Consider the following 20,025-nt stretch of genomic DNA (forward strand, 5'->3'; position numbering starts at 1 on the left):
CACCATGTCAACAGCCTGCATTTGCCAACTTAACTCTAAATTTATTTTTCTCTGTTGGCAGAACAGGAATAAAAAGAAGTGATTAAATCCAAGAGTAGATGAAGTATACATTAAATAAGTGATTGATTCCTTTTTTCCTAACCACAAACTACACTGTTTCCTTTGATGAAAAAGACTAAGTAGACATTTAAAATATATTCTTAAATTGTGGGACTTTACCTAAGCAAGAGATCACAAAGGAAATTATATCCTTGCCATATCCGAAAATCATCCAAAAGAGTTTGGGAAACATCGCTGGAATCTTTGAGGAAACAAGAAAGCCCAGCAAACATTTCAACAATTTCTAGGGGAGACAGGTCATCTGATTGCTGCATATTCTGAACACATGTAGATAAACATTCTTTTTCTGTAAGATTAAATAAATAAACACACATTATTTATGCCAACTGCTTAAGAAAACTTTGTTTCCAAACCAGTGTTTAATGAAACATTAAATTTTAATATATCTATAAAATACTGTAAGATAAATGTTACACATTCCAGAAGTAAATGTAAGACTCAAATTCATTGGGAAAGCTCTTCCTCTAAGTAGTAATCAAAGGGTAATAAAGGAAGTGTTAAAAAACAGTTGATATTTTATTATAGTTTTTACATCATTATTTGGATTTTTATCATTAAACAAAATGACTGCCTGCTGCCAAATGATATTTTTGATCTTTTAATAAAGTAAAATGATGGAAAAAAAACTATCTTTTAAGAAGACAAATCCAATAATTAGTTTATAGTTTAAATTAGAGTGAATGTAGACCAATGAGATACAAAGATTTAACACAGGAATGGAAGCAAGAAACATAATGGATAATTTCTCTTTAGTGATGCTAAAGAATCCACCCAATTTCATTTATGCTGCATTAAACAGATTATTATCTACTTATGAAATATCTTCTAAAAGACTTAAATATAGCATCTCAAAAAATCTTTTTTTTCTTTAGTAAAAGAGGGAAGAATAGGTTATGACACAATTTACATTATATTATAACTGAATACACAAAAATGAAATTATCTTTACTCTTGTACGTATCTTTGTTTGGACAAAAATGTCTTACATTTGAAATACCTCACAAATAAAATATAAATATTTTCCTCTTGGCAAATACAGTATTTTATTTAAAACAGAATTTTTGGAAAATCAAGAGATAAAAATAAATGTGTCATCATATGAGGAAGAGAAAAGGAAAGAAACTTAGAGCACCTAAAATGAATAAAGAGATATTCACCATGAATATACTTCACTACATTGACACTGAGACCATGGCGGGATATGGTCATAAGGACTTCCCCAGCACTCTTCCTCCAAGGCAGGTTATAGGGCGGGCACCAAGATGTTATTGCACTGAATAAAAGCTGGAGATCATCCTTCTGAGCCAGCTCCTCCGCCGGGGAAACAAAACTGCAGAGTTTCACTAAGATCTGAAAAAACAAAACAAAACAAAACAAATGTAAGTATAAATGAAAGGTTGGGGAATGAGAGGAGCCAGAACAGACTACATCTGACCATTAAAAACTCTGGAAGTTCGGGGTCAGTACTGAGCAATACCATTAAAGTCACGATGAGTGCTCTAACTTAAGATAGCATTAACAAAAATACAACTATAATTAGAAGTTTGTTATGGTACGGCAGTAAACCAGCCCTACTGTGATGAGCTTATTAAATAGTAAATAGAAATGTTCTATGTTTACTATCTTCTCTTCATCATGGTATTTTTGCATACCTTACTCTAAGTGGCATAAATCAACAGTAACAATCAAGGTCAACATTTTATTTTTCTAATTTAGTTCTTTAATTCTTAGTTTGTGATAGGTGAAAAGTAATTATCTGCTCTAAAAAGGGCAGCTTTAAAAAGAGGAGAAAGTGAAAACAGTAAAACTTAAAAATGTAAAAGTATTTTCAAATTGTTCCATTTCTATAGAAGTAGAAGGGGATATTAGAATAACAAAATCATCTTAATTCATCAGTAACTTTTGATTATCTCTATTGACCAACAATCTTCTAAAACCTAGCTTTCCAAGAAGTTTCAACACCTCTTAAACTCTGGAATGGGAACTTATTTCTTAACTATGAATCCCAAGATACACAGTGCACAGGGCTCACAGCACTAGGAGCCTGTTACTGGGGGAATTCAGCGAGGGTTCCCACCCTCAAAGGATTTTTTCTTCAAACCTCAAGTCAGGGGCAGGGAAGATGAACTTTTCTTCTCTGTGATAAATTTTCTCATCTAAATATTTAAAAATATATATAATGTACATAAAATAACTGTAATTTATTATTTCAAGAGAGTAATTTTATTCTCTTGAAAGAAAATGCTTCAGGACATTTGATTATTTCATTTTCTGTGGAGAAACTGCTATAGAGGAAAAAAGTATTTGGTACAGCATAGGGAATATAATCAGTAATACTGTGATAACTGTATGGTATCAGGTGGGTACTGAAAATATTGGAGGGAACACTCTGCAAAGTATGTGACTGTCTAACCACTATGCTGTATACCTGAAACTAATACAAAGTAACAATGAAAGTAAATTGTAACTGAAAAATAAAAAGTAGTTAAAATATCATGTTTTGTCTGAGGAAGCTAAGTCTTGCTTTTCCTATTTCCTTCAACACAAAAATGTAATTAAATCCAAGAGCGTTCTAAATCATAGATGTCAAATATCAGGAAGATAAAAAAGGATTAAGAATTCAGACAAACAACAATACTTGCAAAGTCAGTGATACAGGCATTTCCCCCCCACAAAATAATGCCTGGAGATACTGTTGGATGTTTAATACCCATTAATATGTGAAATATGTAATATTTTTATGATATGTATCAAATGCAACATAATAGCTATATAAAAAAAGATAGTTAATTGCAACAAAAAGAAGAGTGTACTGTATTGTTGATTTTACTTTTCCTTAGTTCTCATACTTTTTTCCAAATCAAGTCTGTGTTATAAAAAGTAAACTGGATTTGATTCCTTGAATTTATTGACTCTGAAGATAACTGGTTCTTAATCTTTAAAGGCAAAAGTAGTCTTATAAATAACCTAGTATACATCTTTCATTTTACAAACTAGAAAACTGAAGCATCTACATCTAATTCCTCTTCTGCCCATACACTACCACTTCTCTTTGTAGAGACTCTGTTACAAAGTCCAGCCAAGTGTGGCAGAGCAATAATTGGCCACATCAACACAAATGGGAAAAAGAGAGAGAAAAAAGATAAAAAAAGAAAACCCAAAAACTGAATGCCCACATGAAGCAATACCAACTGCTAAGGTCTCAGGAAACCATCTGCCACATAGTATAAACATAGGGATTTCATCTATCAAAAACACTGTGTTCTGAAAACAGTAAGTTTGACTTTCTAGACAAAATGATGAGAACAGAGTCCTGCCTGTGATGAGAAAGTAAAAAAGGGAGGGGACATAATGCACTAAAGGAGAATGGGGAGAGGCAGTGGGAGAGCCTGTTTTTGTTTTTAGATTTTGTTTATGTATTTTTAGAGAGAGGAGATGGAGGGAGAAAGAGGGAGAGAAACTTCGACGTAAGAAACATCAGTGAGTTGCCTCTCACATGAGCCCCAACCAGGAACTGAACATGCAACCCAGGCATGTGTCCTGATTGGGAATCGAACCAGCGACCTCTCGCTTTGGTCAATGTCCAACCCACTGAGACACACTGATCTGGGAAAGTCTAGTTTTATTCACTGCCCTACTTTTGCTTTGCATCAGAGCCACACTACCAGCTTTCTGTAAATGAAGAGTTTCATTTAATTCTCTTTGAATCCCTTTTGGCCTTCATAATAAATGATTCCAATATGCTAAAATGAATCTCACATTTAATTGAAAGTTCAGCTCCCATTGTTTTCAAATATAGGAAAAAAAAATTAAGTTTTAGAACAATTCTTTGCCATACTTATTTAGTATTAAATATATACGATTGGCTTCCATTTATTGCCTAGAACATTAATTACTTCTTTAGATGGGCTTTACTGAAACAGGGCTACTAGGCTAATCAGCAATGTCTATAAGCAGCTTTAATTCATATGAGATTTACTCCTTTATTTCCACTGCTTTTCTCACCCAATTTAATTCAGGAGTCAGATAAACCTGAGTTATAATCCCATTTCTGCCACTTGCTCACATCACCATTGGGGGGGAAAAACAAACATTCTAAAGTCATGGGTTGTCTTGAAAATTATGAAATAACAGATTTAATTTAACCACTAGAACAAAGGAATCTAATAAAGCAAGTGTTCAATAAAAATTTGCCAAATTAGTATTTTATTGATTAACCTGTCTTTTCCTTTTTAAAACTGCCTTAGCCTCTCTCTACCATCCTTTGATTGCTAGCAACTCTATAGCGTTGAGTTTTTCCTGCAGGAAACATCCCGGTTGCATAAGGTGCAACTGTCACCTGTGTTGGCTCTACCTCCTCTACTGCAGAGCCACTGTCCTCTTGTCCTGATGATGCAACAGCGGCAATTTCAGGTACTTTTATTTCATATCTACTACGTCCTAGGCAGAAAACTGGAGCTCCGTATATTATTTCACTTAATCCTCACAAAACCCTTTAGGTAGTTACCAGTATCTTCATTTTAGAGTTGATAAATCTGTGTCTTAGGTTACATAATTTCAGAGAACTGGACTCAGGCAGGAGTGGGTTTTAAGTTTAGAGTATATTAGTGTTAAGTGTAATCACACTTACGCAACACACCTCTATAACATCATCTTGCAAAACTGACACACTGTAACAACTGAAAACAATTCCTCTTTTTTCCCACCCCGCAGTCCCTGTCAACCATCATTTTATTAAGAGTTTGACTACTTTAGATGCACATAAATGAAATCATACAGTATTTATCTTTTTGTGTCAAATTTTTAAATATTTTATTAGGTCTGATAGCCACATTTACATTAAATGTTCATAGTTCGCGTGCTTGAAACTTTTCTCCCAAAAAAGGATTACCAAACCCATGACAATATTTCTAGGCTAGGTAACAAAGGTCTATTTCAACCTTTGTTAACTGCTAATGCTATTAAAAAAACGGTGGCAAGGGTGTGAAACAGGGATTTACACGCAAGGAGCAGAGGTAGCAGCAGCCACTAAAATAAACCATATTTTTAAGCTAATTATTTATAGCCTAGAAACTTCTTGTATACAGACAGCAACAAAAGAGAATTTCTTGAAATTATAAAAAATACTACCCCAAACTTAATGATTTATCAATAGTTTTCCTTGCTTAGTTCATTTCACAGATGTTATTGTTAATCTGAGGTCACCTCAGGAGTTAAATCCATCAGATAAACAAATTAATGCCTCATTCAAATATTCCTCAAAAGAAGTGTGCAAATTCAACAAATGTGACAATTACATGAGATAAAGTCAATTATATAATAAACAACATGAAATACTACAGAAAATGCAATAGGCAAGACATCTGTTTATGAAGTGCACTTGTCTCACTTTAAATAGAGTCGTACATATGGCCAGGGAAAAAGCACCACCCGTACCTGTACGAAAACTTTCTGGAGCAGTCCACGACGTTCTGCAAGAGGTAGCTCATTCTGTGCACCTCCCACTGCCTCAGGCACATGCGGAAGGTCAAAAAACAGATATAAACATTTAACCAGGGTGGAAGGCACTGACATCGTTGTCATGCAGTCCACAGTTTTCTGGAAAACAAACCAATAAATAACTGAATAGGTAGATAAAGAGAAAGACAGACATAACTGTAATTGGTACAGCTAAGTAAGTTTACAAATTTAAAGCCAGAAGCTAAACCACAAACTCCAAATTTTAACCCAGAAAATTATATATCAAAATAACTATTTAAGTGCCTGAAAATAATAAAAAAATGAATGCATGCCGACAAATAATCATTTCTCATTTGGACAAGTTTGCTCTAATCCAATGTTGAAATCTGTCTCTTTGTTAATATAAAAGTATTTACTAACTTTGCTATTTATTTATTAAGAGGTAGCATGTTTCAAAGAACACAAGCTTTCGGATTTAGAAAAAAGGAACTTAACCATGAACCTGGCAACTAATTTTGCTGGACCTCACTTTCCTCTTCTAAAAAAATGGATATAATGGTACATACTTCTTAGGGTTAAAATGAGGATTATATAACAAATGCATAGACATATTAAAAACTAAATTATACATTAGTAGTCACTTTACTATCACCTAATTTTATTTTTATTGTAGATTTGTGGTTCTGGAAGGACATTTGTAGTATATAGCCATCACTGGCACACACACAAAACCTCTATATTATTTTCAAAGATTTCTAGAGGAAGAAATTCCTGACCTTCTCATGATGAACATTTCAGTATTTTTGAGAAGGAGGTTATAATAATTATCAAAATTTTTCCATGGTGTAGTTTGGAATAAAAAGTTTAACCATGCTGAAGGTCAATAGGTTGCATCACCTGTTGATTAATTTATTAACTTTTTCAACATTTACTGAATGCCTAGTATATGCCAGGCAGTGTGCTGGGAGCTGGGCACACATCTCTGTCCTTCAGAAGACTGTAGTCTACCAACAGAAGCAGGCTAATCAATAACTAATTTAATTTCTTAAGTGTACCAGTGGTAGTACATACAGACTAATAAAAAAGGGAAGCATCAACATGGCCAGGAGTGGAACGAAAAGGTGTAAGAATTAAAATAAGAGGGGAAAAATTAGTTGGAAGATACAAAGTTTAGGCCATACGATACAATATATTTCAGGAACCTGAATCCAAATTTGCTGACTCCCGAAAAGCCATAATGGTAATGTCTAACCTTCATTAAGTGTTTATTATATATTATAACAGGCAAAAATCTAAGCACTTCATATTATCTCATCTACTCCTCAAATCATCCCTATGAGGCAGAATCTATTACTGCATGATTCTTACTTTACAAATAAAGGGATTGAGGCTCATCACTTACACCCTGCCTTATGTTAGACAGTTGACTAAGTGGTCCACAGTGACTTATGCATATTGTCCCCTAATTCAGTTTGATTTTTATTTTGTTGGCTTTGGAGACTCAATGATATGTTACAAATAAAGAAGTAATAGAACCAGATTTCAGAGAATTAACTGTAGTAATGCAGATCACAAATTAAATATACAGAGCAGGAAGGCTAGACTAAGAAACAAATAGAGGAAACTATACGAGATGGGGACTTAACTAATGCAGTAGCAACATGGAGAGGAGAGAGAGCCTGAAGAACAATCTGGTGCCAGATCAGGTCCCTTTCTACAGGGCCAGTGTCATTTCCTATCTCTAATATTCAAAAACCCTCTGCTTCTCCTACTTACAATTTATTATTTTGATATCCATGTCTCCATACATCTAATGTTCAGTTTAAATGTCTGCTCATATTTGAAATTTTCATTAACTCCTCATCTTTCCTATTTTCACCTACAAAATTTATAACTCTCCCATTTCTATTTTCTCAGCACTACATTTTATAGTATTATCTTCATCCACTTTATCTCTGTCATCTACATGTTGATTCAGAATCATGTTTTAGTTATCTCTGTATTTCACAGCTGCCAACGGAAAATGGCACACAAACAAAAAAGTCAGCTCAAGACACAATACAAAAATTTTTTTAAATGTCTATTTTCACAGTTTCTATCCTGTTAAGCAAAAAGGTATACTTTTACATTTTCATCTTATAACTGATACATTAAAAATACAACATGGAGCCCTGGCTGCTGTGGCTCAGTGGATTGAGTGCCAGCCTGTGAGCCAAGTGTCGCTGGTTTGATTCCCAGTCAGGGCACATGACTAGGTTGCGCGTCAGGTCCCCAATAGGGGGCACGAATGAGAGGTAACCACACAGTGATGCTTCTCTCCCTCTCTTTCTCCTTTCCCTGCTCTCTAAAAATAAATGAATAAATAAATTACTTAAAAAAAAATACAACATGGTATTGAAACTGGTAACTGGCAATATTTGTAATTCTAAAAAGTGATTAGGTTTCTCTCCTGATTCTTTTCTTATACTTTGAAGGCAATCTATCCATTTGTGCATGCTTTAGTTAAACACATTTAATGATTTCCTACCATGTGTTAGGTATTATGATAGGGCATAGTCTCCACTCACAATGGAGAAAGAAAAATATAGCATCTACAGAAAAATGCCAATTAAAATTATAATTTTACATTTTATTCTCAACCAAACCAAATTTTTGTATAGTAATATAGATGCATTTGTAACTAGCGTCCACAGCAAATAAAATTTATATCTTGATAGTCATTTGATATGGTTACAGATACATGGAAACAATGGGCTACCTGGAAGTTATTTAGGGTGAATAAATGCCACCATTTATCCAAGACTCAGGGGGTTTCTTGGGATGCGAGGTTTCTATGCTAAAACTCAGAAAGTACCAGGTAAATCAGGACAAGTTGGTTTGATTCTTTTTCTGATTAAAAAAGAAAATAATAAAAACCCAGCAAACAAAAAAAGAGAAACAATGCACTCCAAAGGGGGAAAAGCCCAACTGCTATTTACTCTGAGCTGGTGACTAGATTCAGAATACGGTTACAAAGAACTATGCATCGGCTCTGACAGTGCCACAGTCACTTTCACAGAGCCCATTATTAGATAATGTGAAGCATTTAAAAGCCCACTGCAATTTAGACAATAGCCATCCTCAAATGTATTGACTTTGATAGGCACTTGTAGAAGGCTGAATAATATTCCTTCATCCCCAAAATATCACAGGGCAAGAATGAGGTATCCGAACAGCTCATAAATGAGTAAAAGCAACATATATCATGACAGATGTTTAAAGTTGATTTAGAAGGGGGAAAAAATCAAGTAGTAAGGGAATATATATTATACTGAAAATGGCAGTACTCTCCTATTGTCCTTAAAAATTAGAAAAATTTAAAAGTAGTTCCAGGTCATTTATTTCTCATTAGCTAAGTGCCCTTAGCAGAACCTGAGATGATTCTTCTAAGCCAGTTTCCCTGACATGAGTAATAAGATTCTTGGGTTAGACCTGATGAAGTCAGAGTCCTGGGCTATTTATCTCCAGTCACAGTTAGTCCATCCTTTGTCCAGTGTGTTGTAGAAATGGTATCATACTTTATGTGTGTTATGATATGACAAAGGTAAAAAAACAGCATTCTATATCAGACATTTCCTCATGTATAAAATGCAGAAGACATCAACCTCCTCATAAGGATATTGTCAGAAGCATGAAATAATATGTAAGATGAATTAGAAGAGTATAATGATTATCATAATATCTTATTTGGATATGACAATAAGTTTAATTTTACTAAATCCTGAGAAAATTTTTAAAAAAGAGAGAGAGATTATCAAACATGAAAACAAAGAACTCACCTGACCAGAGGATGCTAACAAATTAATTGTTGTCAGAAGCATCCAGCCTCTACTGGCTTCTTCACTCTGATTGATTTCTAGGAATTGGACTATGGCCCGACTTGCAGCCTCTATGAAACCAAAGGAAAGCTTTAGGTGGGGGCAAGCAATCACATACAAAGAGGGTCTTTCTTAAAATCTGCAAACAAATGATCATTCAATAAGCACATACTTCATATCAGCACTACTACATGCTCTATGTCAAACATATTAATTAAAAAGAGGGATGTTTTCATGGCACACATAGGTCTTAGAATACTTGTAGATCATATCAGTATGGAAATGTGAAAGTCAACCTATATATTTTAGGAAAAGATATGTCATAAACTAGTCAAAGAGTCATGGAAAAGGTAAAATTTGAACTAATCCTGCTTGGAACACAAGTACAGGTATCTTCTATTTTTTTAAAGTACACTTTATTGATTATGCTATTACAGTTGTCTCAATTTTCTCCCATTTTCCCCCTCTACTGGGTATACCCCTTCCCTCTAGAAATCCCCCCACTTAGTTCATGTCCATGGGTCATGTATGTAAGTTCTTTGGCTTCTCCATTTCCCGTGTTATTCTTAACATCTCCCTGTGTATTTTGTTCCTACCAATTATGTTTCTTAATTCCTGCACTCTTTCCCCATTATCCCCCTTCCCCCTCCCAGCTGATAACCCTGCAAATGATCTCCGTATCTATGATTCTGTTCCTGTTCTGGTTGTTTGCTTAGTTTTTATTTTATTTTAGGTTCAGTTGTTGATACTCATGAATTTGTTGCTTTCTTAATGTCATGGTTTTGATCTTTTCTTAAATAAGTCTCTTTAACATTTCATGTAATAACGGCTTGGTGATGATGAACTCTTTTAGCTTTATCTTGTCTGGGAAGCACATTATCTGCCCTTCCATTCTAAATGATAGTTTTGTTGGATAGAGTAATCTTGGTTGTAGGTCCTTGTTTTTCACCACTTTGAATACTTCTTGCCAGTCCCTTCTTACCTGTAAGTTTCTTTTGACAAACTTGCTGAAAGTCTATGGGAACTCCTTTGTAGGTAACTTTCTTCTTTTCTCTTGCTTTTAAGATTCTCTCTTTATCTTTAACCTTTGACGTTTTCATTATGATATGTCTTGGTGTGGTCCTCTGTGGGCCCAACTTGTTTGGGACTCTGTGCTTCCTGGACTTATATGTGTATATCCTTCCCCAAATTTGGGTAGTTTTCTTTCATTGTTTTTTTCAAATAAGTTTTCAATTTCTTGCTCTTCCTCTTCTTCTCTGGCACCCCTAATTCAGATGTTGGCACATTTGGAGATGTCCCAAAGGTTCCTAGGCCTATCCTTGTTTTTATGAATTCTCATTTCTTCTTTTCATTCTGGTTGAATGTTTATCTCTTTCTTATGTTTCAAATCATTAGTTTGAATCCTGGCTTCCTTCCCTTCCCTGTTGGTTTCCTGTGGATTATTCTTTATTTCACTTAGTGCAAGCTTCATTTCTTCTTTTATTTTTTTATTTCTGCCATACTCAAGGAGTTCTCTGAGCAACCTGATAACCAGTGTTTTGAACTATGCATCTGATAGGTTGGCTACTTCCATTTTGCTCAGTTCTTTTTCTGGGGGTTTGTTCTGTTTTTTCATTTGGGCCATATCTTTGTCTCCTCAATTTGGAAGCCACACTGTGTTTGTTTCTGTGTATTAAGTAAAGCTGCTTTTATTCCCTGTCTTAGTAGTGTGGTCTATGTAGAAAGAGCACCTGCAAATTTTGTGGGGTGGAGCTTTAGGTAATGGCCAGGGTGAGGCAATCCATTTGACAGCTTTGTGCCTCTGGGGCGAGGGCTGGGAGAAGGGACAATGCTGCTGCCTCGCTTCTGGCAGTTAGCCCAGCACTCGACCCATCTGAAGTCACTTCACCCCCTTCCTGTGTATGAATCCTGTTGTGGGTAGGTTTGTGTATGTTCTAAGACTGTGCTGGCCCTTTAAGTGGCAAAATTCAGGCAGCTTCTTCCACCACCCCAACCCCCATTGGTTTTTAGAGTCAAAGATAATGGGGGTCTGTCTTCCTGGTGCTGGAACCCTAGGCTGTGTGGTCTGGTCTGGGGCTGAGATGGCTCACTCCCAAGTTATCTTCCCTCAACATTCCATGGCCACCACCTTGCCTCTCCCTGCCACATGACTTCTCCTCATGTCTCTGCCCCTCCTACCCATCTGGATGAATATGTCTTCTTTAAATCCTTGGTTGTGGGACTTCTATACAGCTCGGTTTTCTGACAGTTCTGGGTGTTATTTATTAATTTTGATATCTGGTTGTAATTCTTTGTATGGTTGCGCAAAGAGGCGAAGGATGTCTACCTACACCCTCATCTTGACTGGAAGTCTGGTATCCTCTACTTTAAAAGTTCACAGGAGGCAACTTTGCTTTTATGAAAGACCTGCATTAATATCTATTGTTGCTGACCAAAAAGAAATCAGAAGATTTTTGATTTTACATAAAAGGGCAAAAAGTGAAAACAGTGCTCAGTACTTGTTTTGCAGGAAGCCATTATAAAGAGTGCATGCCAGGAGCAGTGAGAGTGGCCGCACCAAGCTCCTTCCCCAACAACCACATGCAACTTTCAGCATCAAATCCCACAGCTGTGAATGGTGTCTGTGAGCATCTGTACTTTATATCCATTTATTTTGTGCACCTGTTAGGCAAGATGTGTCTTAAGGTATCGGAAAAACCTGAGAGCTCATAAGGACATTACGCTTAGCATAAAAGTAGACATTATTAAGTGTTCTGATCACGGGGAACAAAATACATTGTGTGTGTTGAGCTTACCTGTGTCCAATATTCATACTATTTGCACACAGAGACAAAGAATCTTGTAAGTTGTCAAAGTTACTATAGGTTCAGCTCGGAGTAAAGGGGTCTCTTTTAGGTGGTATCAAGTAATGAATAAAATGGAAATTCTGTTGCTTGAGTAGATTGATGGGTAGAAAGCACAGTGTATATTTATCATATCATTCCTGCTTTTACTGTACTGTATGTTAGTGTTATTTTAGGTTTTATGTATGATTTGTTATAATTTGAAAGGTTATTTTGGGGGGGGGTCTAGGAATGATCAATTATTTTTTTCCATATAAAGTAAATGTAATTGTTTCTTCGTGTTATGCCATTTCAGCTTACAAAAGGTTTCACAGGCAAGCTTTATTTTTGGATAATGGGGAAACCTGTATATGCTTGTCTAGGAAGTGGAAGTGGGGTGGCAAAGGAATCGAGAGATTAGGAGCACAATATTAAAACAGAAGTGTAGCTAGAGGAAAGGACATAATATGTACACATCAGATAAAGAGTGGTAATAACACTGGGTTAACATTCTAGAAGATCATATTTTGAGAATTACATTCAAATATCAAGAGCTGTAATAAAAAACTGATACCTATTTATGATGGATGGTAACTAAGGTTGTATTTTCTTCTTTGGGCAAGAGGGAGCAAATGTAGTTTCCTGAGCAAAGGAGGTGATGAAATAATTGCTCTAAGACTATTAACTTAGTAATGTATATATGTGGCAAACTGGGAAGGCAGAGACCAGTGGTGGTGGTGGGGGCAACAAATTAGAGGGTGCCTTCATGATACACACAAGTGGTGACCTGAGCAGCTGACAGAAGGAACAGAGAAACAGTGAGAGAATCATTCACAGAACCGTTAACGTTGCAAGAATCTTTGAGCATAAATTTAGTTGATTATGTTTTTAGAGATAACAGAAAATGTAAATCCCCAACCATATAGTTAATTTCATCAGCAGAGTTCATCAATTTTTATATTGATAACAAGTTGTCAGAAAGTAAGTCCTATCTGTTTACTCTAAATCAATTGGTAAGTTACTGTTCTACAGAATTTAGATTGTGTTAGAAAAATTTTATCTTTCATTTGAAGATAAACAAGATAAAAGTGTTTTATTAAAGAACTGAATTAATACAAGACTTATATGTGGTATTGTGCTGGGCATATTTTATCTTTATATACTTTCACTTGAAGAAACACTTTAATAAGAAAAAAATTTAAATCATTTAATTTTATTGAGTCTTAACTGTATAACAAGCACCATTAAGTACTGGTAGATGTAACTCGTTTAACTGTTACAAGAACCATGTGAGTTATTTTTATTATTATACCCCTTATAACATATTAAGAAATAGAGAAGAAAAATAATTTGCCTGGAGTAACATAGCTAGTCAGTGATAGAGCTTACATTCAAGTCCAGACTGTCTAACCTGTAAGACAAAATAAAGTGATAAAAGAATTTACTGGAAACATGGGATGCCAACAGAAGCCTGGCCTATTGCTAATATTTAGTATCTCAAAAGTGTTGAAGTTGTTATATTCATATGTTCACTGATTTAAGATCTCTTGCCCCTCTCTGGAAAACGAACACCAGGGCGGCAGTCTCCTTGCCTGCCTTGCTCGCTGAAGTTCCTCGGTATGAAGCATGTCACTGCACTAAGTGGACACTCAGTTAAAATTATCAATTAAAGGTTGACATGCTATGCTTTCATTTCCTAGGCTTCTTCATAATTAGGCAGCTTTCATTTTAAATTGTGTACTTCTAATTTTATAACTCGACATCTCTTAAAAACTACCTGGGATCTTCAAGTCATAATTTCACAGTTATGTCAATGTAATGAAATTCTGTTATTATATAAAAAAAAAATTCATTAGTAAATGAACTGGTCAATACAACCTATGTTTCTCACAGAGGTGGAAAAAGAGATTTTGAAGAACTAAACTTACTTTAAGAGATAATAAAGTTATTTTCTCGGTACAGAAGTTACAAACCTATAGATAAGACCATTTTGAATGATTTGAATTTCACAGTATTATTACTATTAAAACAAAATTGAACAAATACATATTTTCACTGCTATTAAATAAGTTGCCAATTATAAACAATGAATGCTAATGCTTATTTTGAGAACCAAAACACCAAAACTGTACTCTTGACTTGAAAAAGTTCTATTTATTTGATCAAAGACTTTTATAGGATTGTGTGCTATCTTCTATTTTTGTTGATAATGAATATTGAGGTATTCCTCAAGATAATTAAAGACAAATAATAGATTTAAAGCTTGCCTTCATTGAGGCACACACATTCAAATGTCCATTTCCTATGAACTTTTTTTCTCCTAAATGCTAAGGGTCTGCACAAGACCTGCAACCAGGGGAGCAAAGGGCAGCAGCAGCTCATCCAGGGCTCACCCCCAGAACCTGTCCCCAAGGCTCAGACTCTCCAGTCATCTGGGAACAGCCCCACCTGGGCTCATTTCTTTCCTATAACATCTCTAAAGAGCCAAAACAGCCCTACCTAGGCTCTCTCCTGTTACTTCTTTATCCTAAGCTCTTCCTCGTCTGCACTGTCCCAAGCTTTAATAAAAGTACACTCAAAAAAAAAAAAACAAAAAAAACAAAAAAAAAAAACACTCTTCTATTTGTTATTAGATATTACAACAGTTCAATGGATTGCTGATCCGAATAAATAAGATAATATGTATGAAAGAACTTTGAAAAGGATCAAGACAGTATAATTACTAACAGTATCCCTTTAACAACTTTATCAACTAAATAAATGTTCTTTTTGAGAAGGTGGAGAAGATCTAAGTTTTATCAGAAATAATGTAAAAGTTTATTATTTGGCTTTCAATATATGCTTATAGAGACAAAGAAATCTGGATAAGTGGTTGTGGTTGAATGATACGGAACAGATTTAGAATTGTCGACAAACCATCTATATGTAACAGAAGTATACAGAAAAACTATTTTATTTTCACCTACTAATTTCAGTATATGCCATTCAAAACACCTTAATGGAATCTCCCACTTTTTATTTTAAATAAGTTAAGAAGCTGATTGTAAAAGTATGTAACAGTTAGTGGTATCTTAAAAAAATATGTATACTAAAAAGTAATTTTAAATTAAATCTCCATAAATCAGTTTCTTAAAAGTTAGAAAAACATTCCTAGTCAAAATAATATTACATTAGGATCTTTCGATTTCACTTATATTTAACAAATACAAATTTAAATAATGATTTAACTTAAGGTTATAACAGTTAATGTAAAAACATATTATCCCATGTTAAGCGCTGCCAATCATTTGATTCAAGCTTTTGCTTTCACAACTGCATTTTAATACATATAATTAGACTCAAAAATACAGAAATGAAGTTAGAACTCATTAGATTAAATAAAAATAGAATGTAGACCATTTTCAAAGCACTTTAAGTTCTCAGTCTACTTGAGGGACTGTAAGTGAATTCAACTGGCATTCAAAACAATTCAGAACACAAAATTTGTTAATAATAAATGCAATGCAACATTTTTTCCTTTGCAAAGTCCATTTAAAGCATAATCATTTTCGAACTTATGCTTCAGGATGACAATGTGAGATGTGTTAACAGTATTATCACACTAATTTCATTACAAAATAAACCAAACCTTAAACAACCCTTTCCATTCACCTCCACTCCTGCCCCCCACAAAACCTTCCATAAGTTAGTTAGAAACACAGTATTAGAATTCATAACTTCATTTGATGACACATAACCACACGTTGGGAATAAAATTACCTGAAGGTGTTGTGGCTTTGAAATCCTTGGAGGACAGCGGGGCACAATGTTTTTCTGTTTAAAAAAAGAGGCTGGGTTGTCTAATTGTGGATTAGCTACATTACACTAATCCCACAACAAAGTGCTGCATGAGATGCCAACTGAACTCAGCATCACCTGGCTTCTCCATCACTGGCTGCTGTCCATTTTTTCTTGCTCCCTGGGTTTAACAGTGGCAGCTTGCATGCACCAAAGTTGTTAATCGTAAACTAAATATATTTTTTCACAATTGGGAATTCTCCGCTTCAGTGATATAAACTGATTATGTTCCCTTAGAATTAGACTCCATGTTTGAACTTAAATAACTACCCAAGATGGAAAAAATCTTAAGCTACACCCTGTAAACAATATAGCCACAAAATTATCGATTTTTCTTAAATTAGTTTAGAGTTACTATATATTTTTTAACAAAAGCCAAACAAAGGCAACAGCGAAGAGAGAATTAAGAGAATTAGAACTGTGAAGTTGCCTTGTGTATTACAAATCAGTCTATGTACCTATTTTGTATACTGATATTTCCTAAAAGTTTCCATTTTTACTGACTCGTGATAGAGTTAAACAAGAAAATTGCAGATAACCATGGTTCCTACTGAGATATGTATAATTCATGTTAGAGGTGACCTGATAAAAAGATTTGACATGTGAGTAGTGACCAGTAGTAACAAACAAAATAACAAGTATTCCACACCAAATTCAGGAGTCATGGAAAAATAAGCTTGCCCTGATGCCGAACAGATATAGCTATTTTCCAAAAGAATAACAGAGGGCTCATTTCACCTGCTTTTTTGGAGAAAAATTATGTGCAATTATAACAATTATAACTTCAATAACTTCCTGTAAAATAAAAGGTTATGTGAGGAATCGAAAGTAGCCAACTTCATAGAAGCAGAAAGTATAACGGTGATTCCCAAGGACTGGGAGAAAGAGGAAATGGGGAGTTGCTGATCAATGAGCATAAAGTTACAGTTATTCAAGATGAAAAAGTTCTAGAGATCTGCCGTTCAACACTGTGCTTATAATTAACTGTACATTTAAAATGTTGGTAAGAGGGAAGATATAAGTTATATGTTTTTACCACAATAAAATTGATCAATCAAAATAAGGATGGGGATATGAAAAAATAAGATGATGATTCAGGATGTATCTAAATCTTGAAAATATAATTTTTTTTTTAACCACAAAATTCTTTAAAAATCTCCATGATGCATCCCAACGAGGTAGCTCAGTTGGTGAGATTGTTGTCCTGATACACCAAGGTTGAAGGTTCAATCCCCAGTAAGGGTACATACAAGAAGCACCAAATAAATGCATAAATAATTTATGTGGAACAACAAATCAATGTTTCTCGCTCTCTCTCTTCCTCTCTCTCAAATAAAAAAGAAAAAAAAAATCTCCATGAATGTATTTGTGATAACAGCACTGACCAAAAGAAACTTCCAATGTTTAAGACTAAACGACAGAGAACAAGAATTTCCAAAGCCAGGAGATATTCCAAAATTTTGCTTTTCTCTCTTAAACATCAGTATGTCTGGCTTTTCTAACACTGCTCAAATTCTCAAAGCATTTAAAGAAGCGGGGAGCAGAGAAATCCTATGTCAAAGTCAGTAAAAATGTATTGAGCACCTATTCTGTGAAAAGCATTCTTCTAGGTCCGTGATTTTCAACAGGTGTGCCATAAGAATTTTTAAAACATGCACTACCTGACAATTTAGTCAGAAGCACTGACCTCTTTTCTCATAGACTTCCAAAAAAAAGGGGGGGGGGCAACACCCAATACAATAACCATTAGGTGTGAATAAATCAAAATTATATCCTTTTCTTTTTTTTGTCAGACTGGCAAAAAATATTTTCTTTGGTGTGCCACAGAACTTTAATAATTGGTTTGTGTGTGCCACGAGATGGAAAAGGTTGGAAATCGCTGTTTCAGGTGATACAGAAATAATTATGACAATGAAATTAAATAAGTAAATAAACAAGATACTTTAGATGATGACAAAACTCTTTAAGGACATATTTTAAATAACTAAATAAAAGTATACTAAACCGGCTTCCGGCCAAGATGGAGGTGTAGACAGACATGCTGTGTCTCCCTCCACAATTAAAAAGGAATATAACTACCTCGAAACTAGAGGCAACCAGGGGTTCCAGAGAACCGGGCTGCATGGAAGTCCAACAAACAAAGATATAAAGAAGTACTTGTCCAGACAGCCTTTTGGAGGCATAACATCTTCAGTGTTTTATGTTACAGTTGAAGAAACAGATGCAAACAGATTAACTCATCCAAGTCCATGGGGCAGTGAGTGGTGGAGAAACATTATGAAGGCAATAGTTTGACACTGGAGCTTGACATGGAATTCGAGTTATAATGCCTTGGCTAAACTATTCTTCCAGCTGCCTCTGTGAAACAAGACTATTTACCTGTCTTTTTGTTTGTTTGTTTGTTTGCTCCTCATAGAAGTAATTTAGGTAATTTAAGTAACTTAAGAAGAAAGCTTAAGATCTTTCCACAAGCTGATAGCCTGTGCAAGGGCCTGTAATTCTGGAATTCATTCTTGGTTTTTTGACATATATCTTTCAAATATGTGAGATCTGACTTAATCAAGATACATTTTAATTTAAGCTAAGTTTTTAAAAATAACAACATCCTAATTTTGCAATAGTTCATTATATTTATACTCCATGAAATGAATTGCATATTTATAGATTATCTCTTAAAAAGTCACTGATACGGAGTGAAGGAAAAGAAGCCTGACTGAGGATGTTCCCCAGGAGTTTTCAGTGAAGCTGGAAGAGGAATCCGTGCCATCCAGCACTGAAGAGCAATAGTTGTTAGTTTCAAAAAGCAATACTACCAACTCTATTTACTAAGTCTGTTGTGTTTGTATTTCTCAATCCACTGGTATTTGATTTTATCCTTATCTTCTTTCTACTTTTCAAGTTCATTTTACTGATGTATTTCTAACTTCTTATCTTTTATGCTTGGTTACTTTCTTGATTTATAATCAAGCATTAGAAATAATCTGTCTGTGAGTGTAGTTTTGGCTCTGAATCATGAATAACTTATTATAGTTATTGTCAGATATGAGTAAACAATGATATATCTATATAACATACAACACTTAAAACACTTCTAAATGATTTTATCACACACAAAAAAGTTTTAAACCATTTTATACAGTATTATCCCAATTTTTAATGCATTTTATGCTTAAAATAATTCAAGGATACTCATTGATACTTAGCTTTAAATGATGGTATTATAGCTGAATTTTGTTTTCTTCCTTGTGCCTTTATATTTTTCAATTTTTAAGAAGTGATTAACAGCTATAATCACTTAAGAAAAGTTTTTATTCAATTTTATTTTTCTAAAATATGATTAAGATAATATGTATAGAAAATGCTGATGCTATTAAGTTAAAAACACTATTAAATGTGTTATGATCTTAAGCCTTATAAATGTAATTACACAGAAAAAAGTAGAAGTAAATGGAAACAAATATAAACTACTTTGTTTCTAAAAAAAAAGAAAAAAGTATACTAAACTGGTATGGAGATAGAGTAGAAAAGATGTATTTGCAACGCAGTGATTAAGAAAGGATTATCTTACTTAGGTAAAAGTCATACAAATTCAATTCAATTTTTTGGATTCTGAAGTTAATAAACTTCAAATGTTTAAAGCCAAAAATTATATGGAAGTACATAATATGAAAAATAATCTAAAAATAGCTGGGAAATAAGATGTTATCAGTGAGAAAGGTGGATAAATGGTGCAGGGACTCTATGAATTAGAGTAAAAGCTATTAATATAAATAACAATGAGGCATCTACTTCTTTTAGGATACTTTTCATTATTTCTAAAACATTTCCCTATAGAGATAAAATTATAAAGGGATTCAGGAAAACAAATCTCCAATATAGAAAAAGGTTTTTCTGCAAACATGCAGATTAGGTCCTTACAAAGACAACAA

General features: G+C 34.3%; 1 protein-coding gene across 1 annotated transcript in view; it reads right to left on the bottom strand.

Moving 5' to 3' along the window:
- Positions 1-20,025, bottom strand: part of WDFY3 (WD repeat and FYVE domain containing 3) — a 288,940-nt gene that overhangs the window by 154,912 nt on the left and 114,003 nt on the right. The window contains exons 4-8 of the mRNA XM_090266254.1: positions 16,019-16,072; positions 9,399-9,508; positions 5,557-5,718; positions 1,278-1,470; positions 220-406 (exon numbers count right to left, since the gene is read on the bottom strand). Coding sequence (XP_090122380.1) covers positions 220-406; positions 1,278-1,470; positions 5,557-5,718; positions 9,399-9,508; positions 16,019-16,072 — 706 coding nt within the window. The remainder of the gene's footprint in view (positions 1-219; positions 407-1,277; positions 1,471-5,556; positions 5,719-9,398; positions 9,509-16,018; positions 16,073-20,025) is intronic.

Source organism: Furipterus horrens, unplaced genomic scaffold (assembly GCF_987537825.1).
Source record: "Furipterus horrens unplaced genomic scaffold, mFurHor1.1.pri manual_scaffold_2, whole genome shotgun sequence".
NCBI classification, from domain to species: domain Eukaryota; kingdom Metazoa; phylum Chordata; class Mammalia; order Chiroptera; family Furipteridae; genus Furipterus; species Furipterus horrens.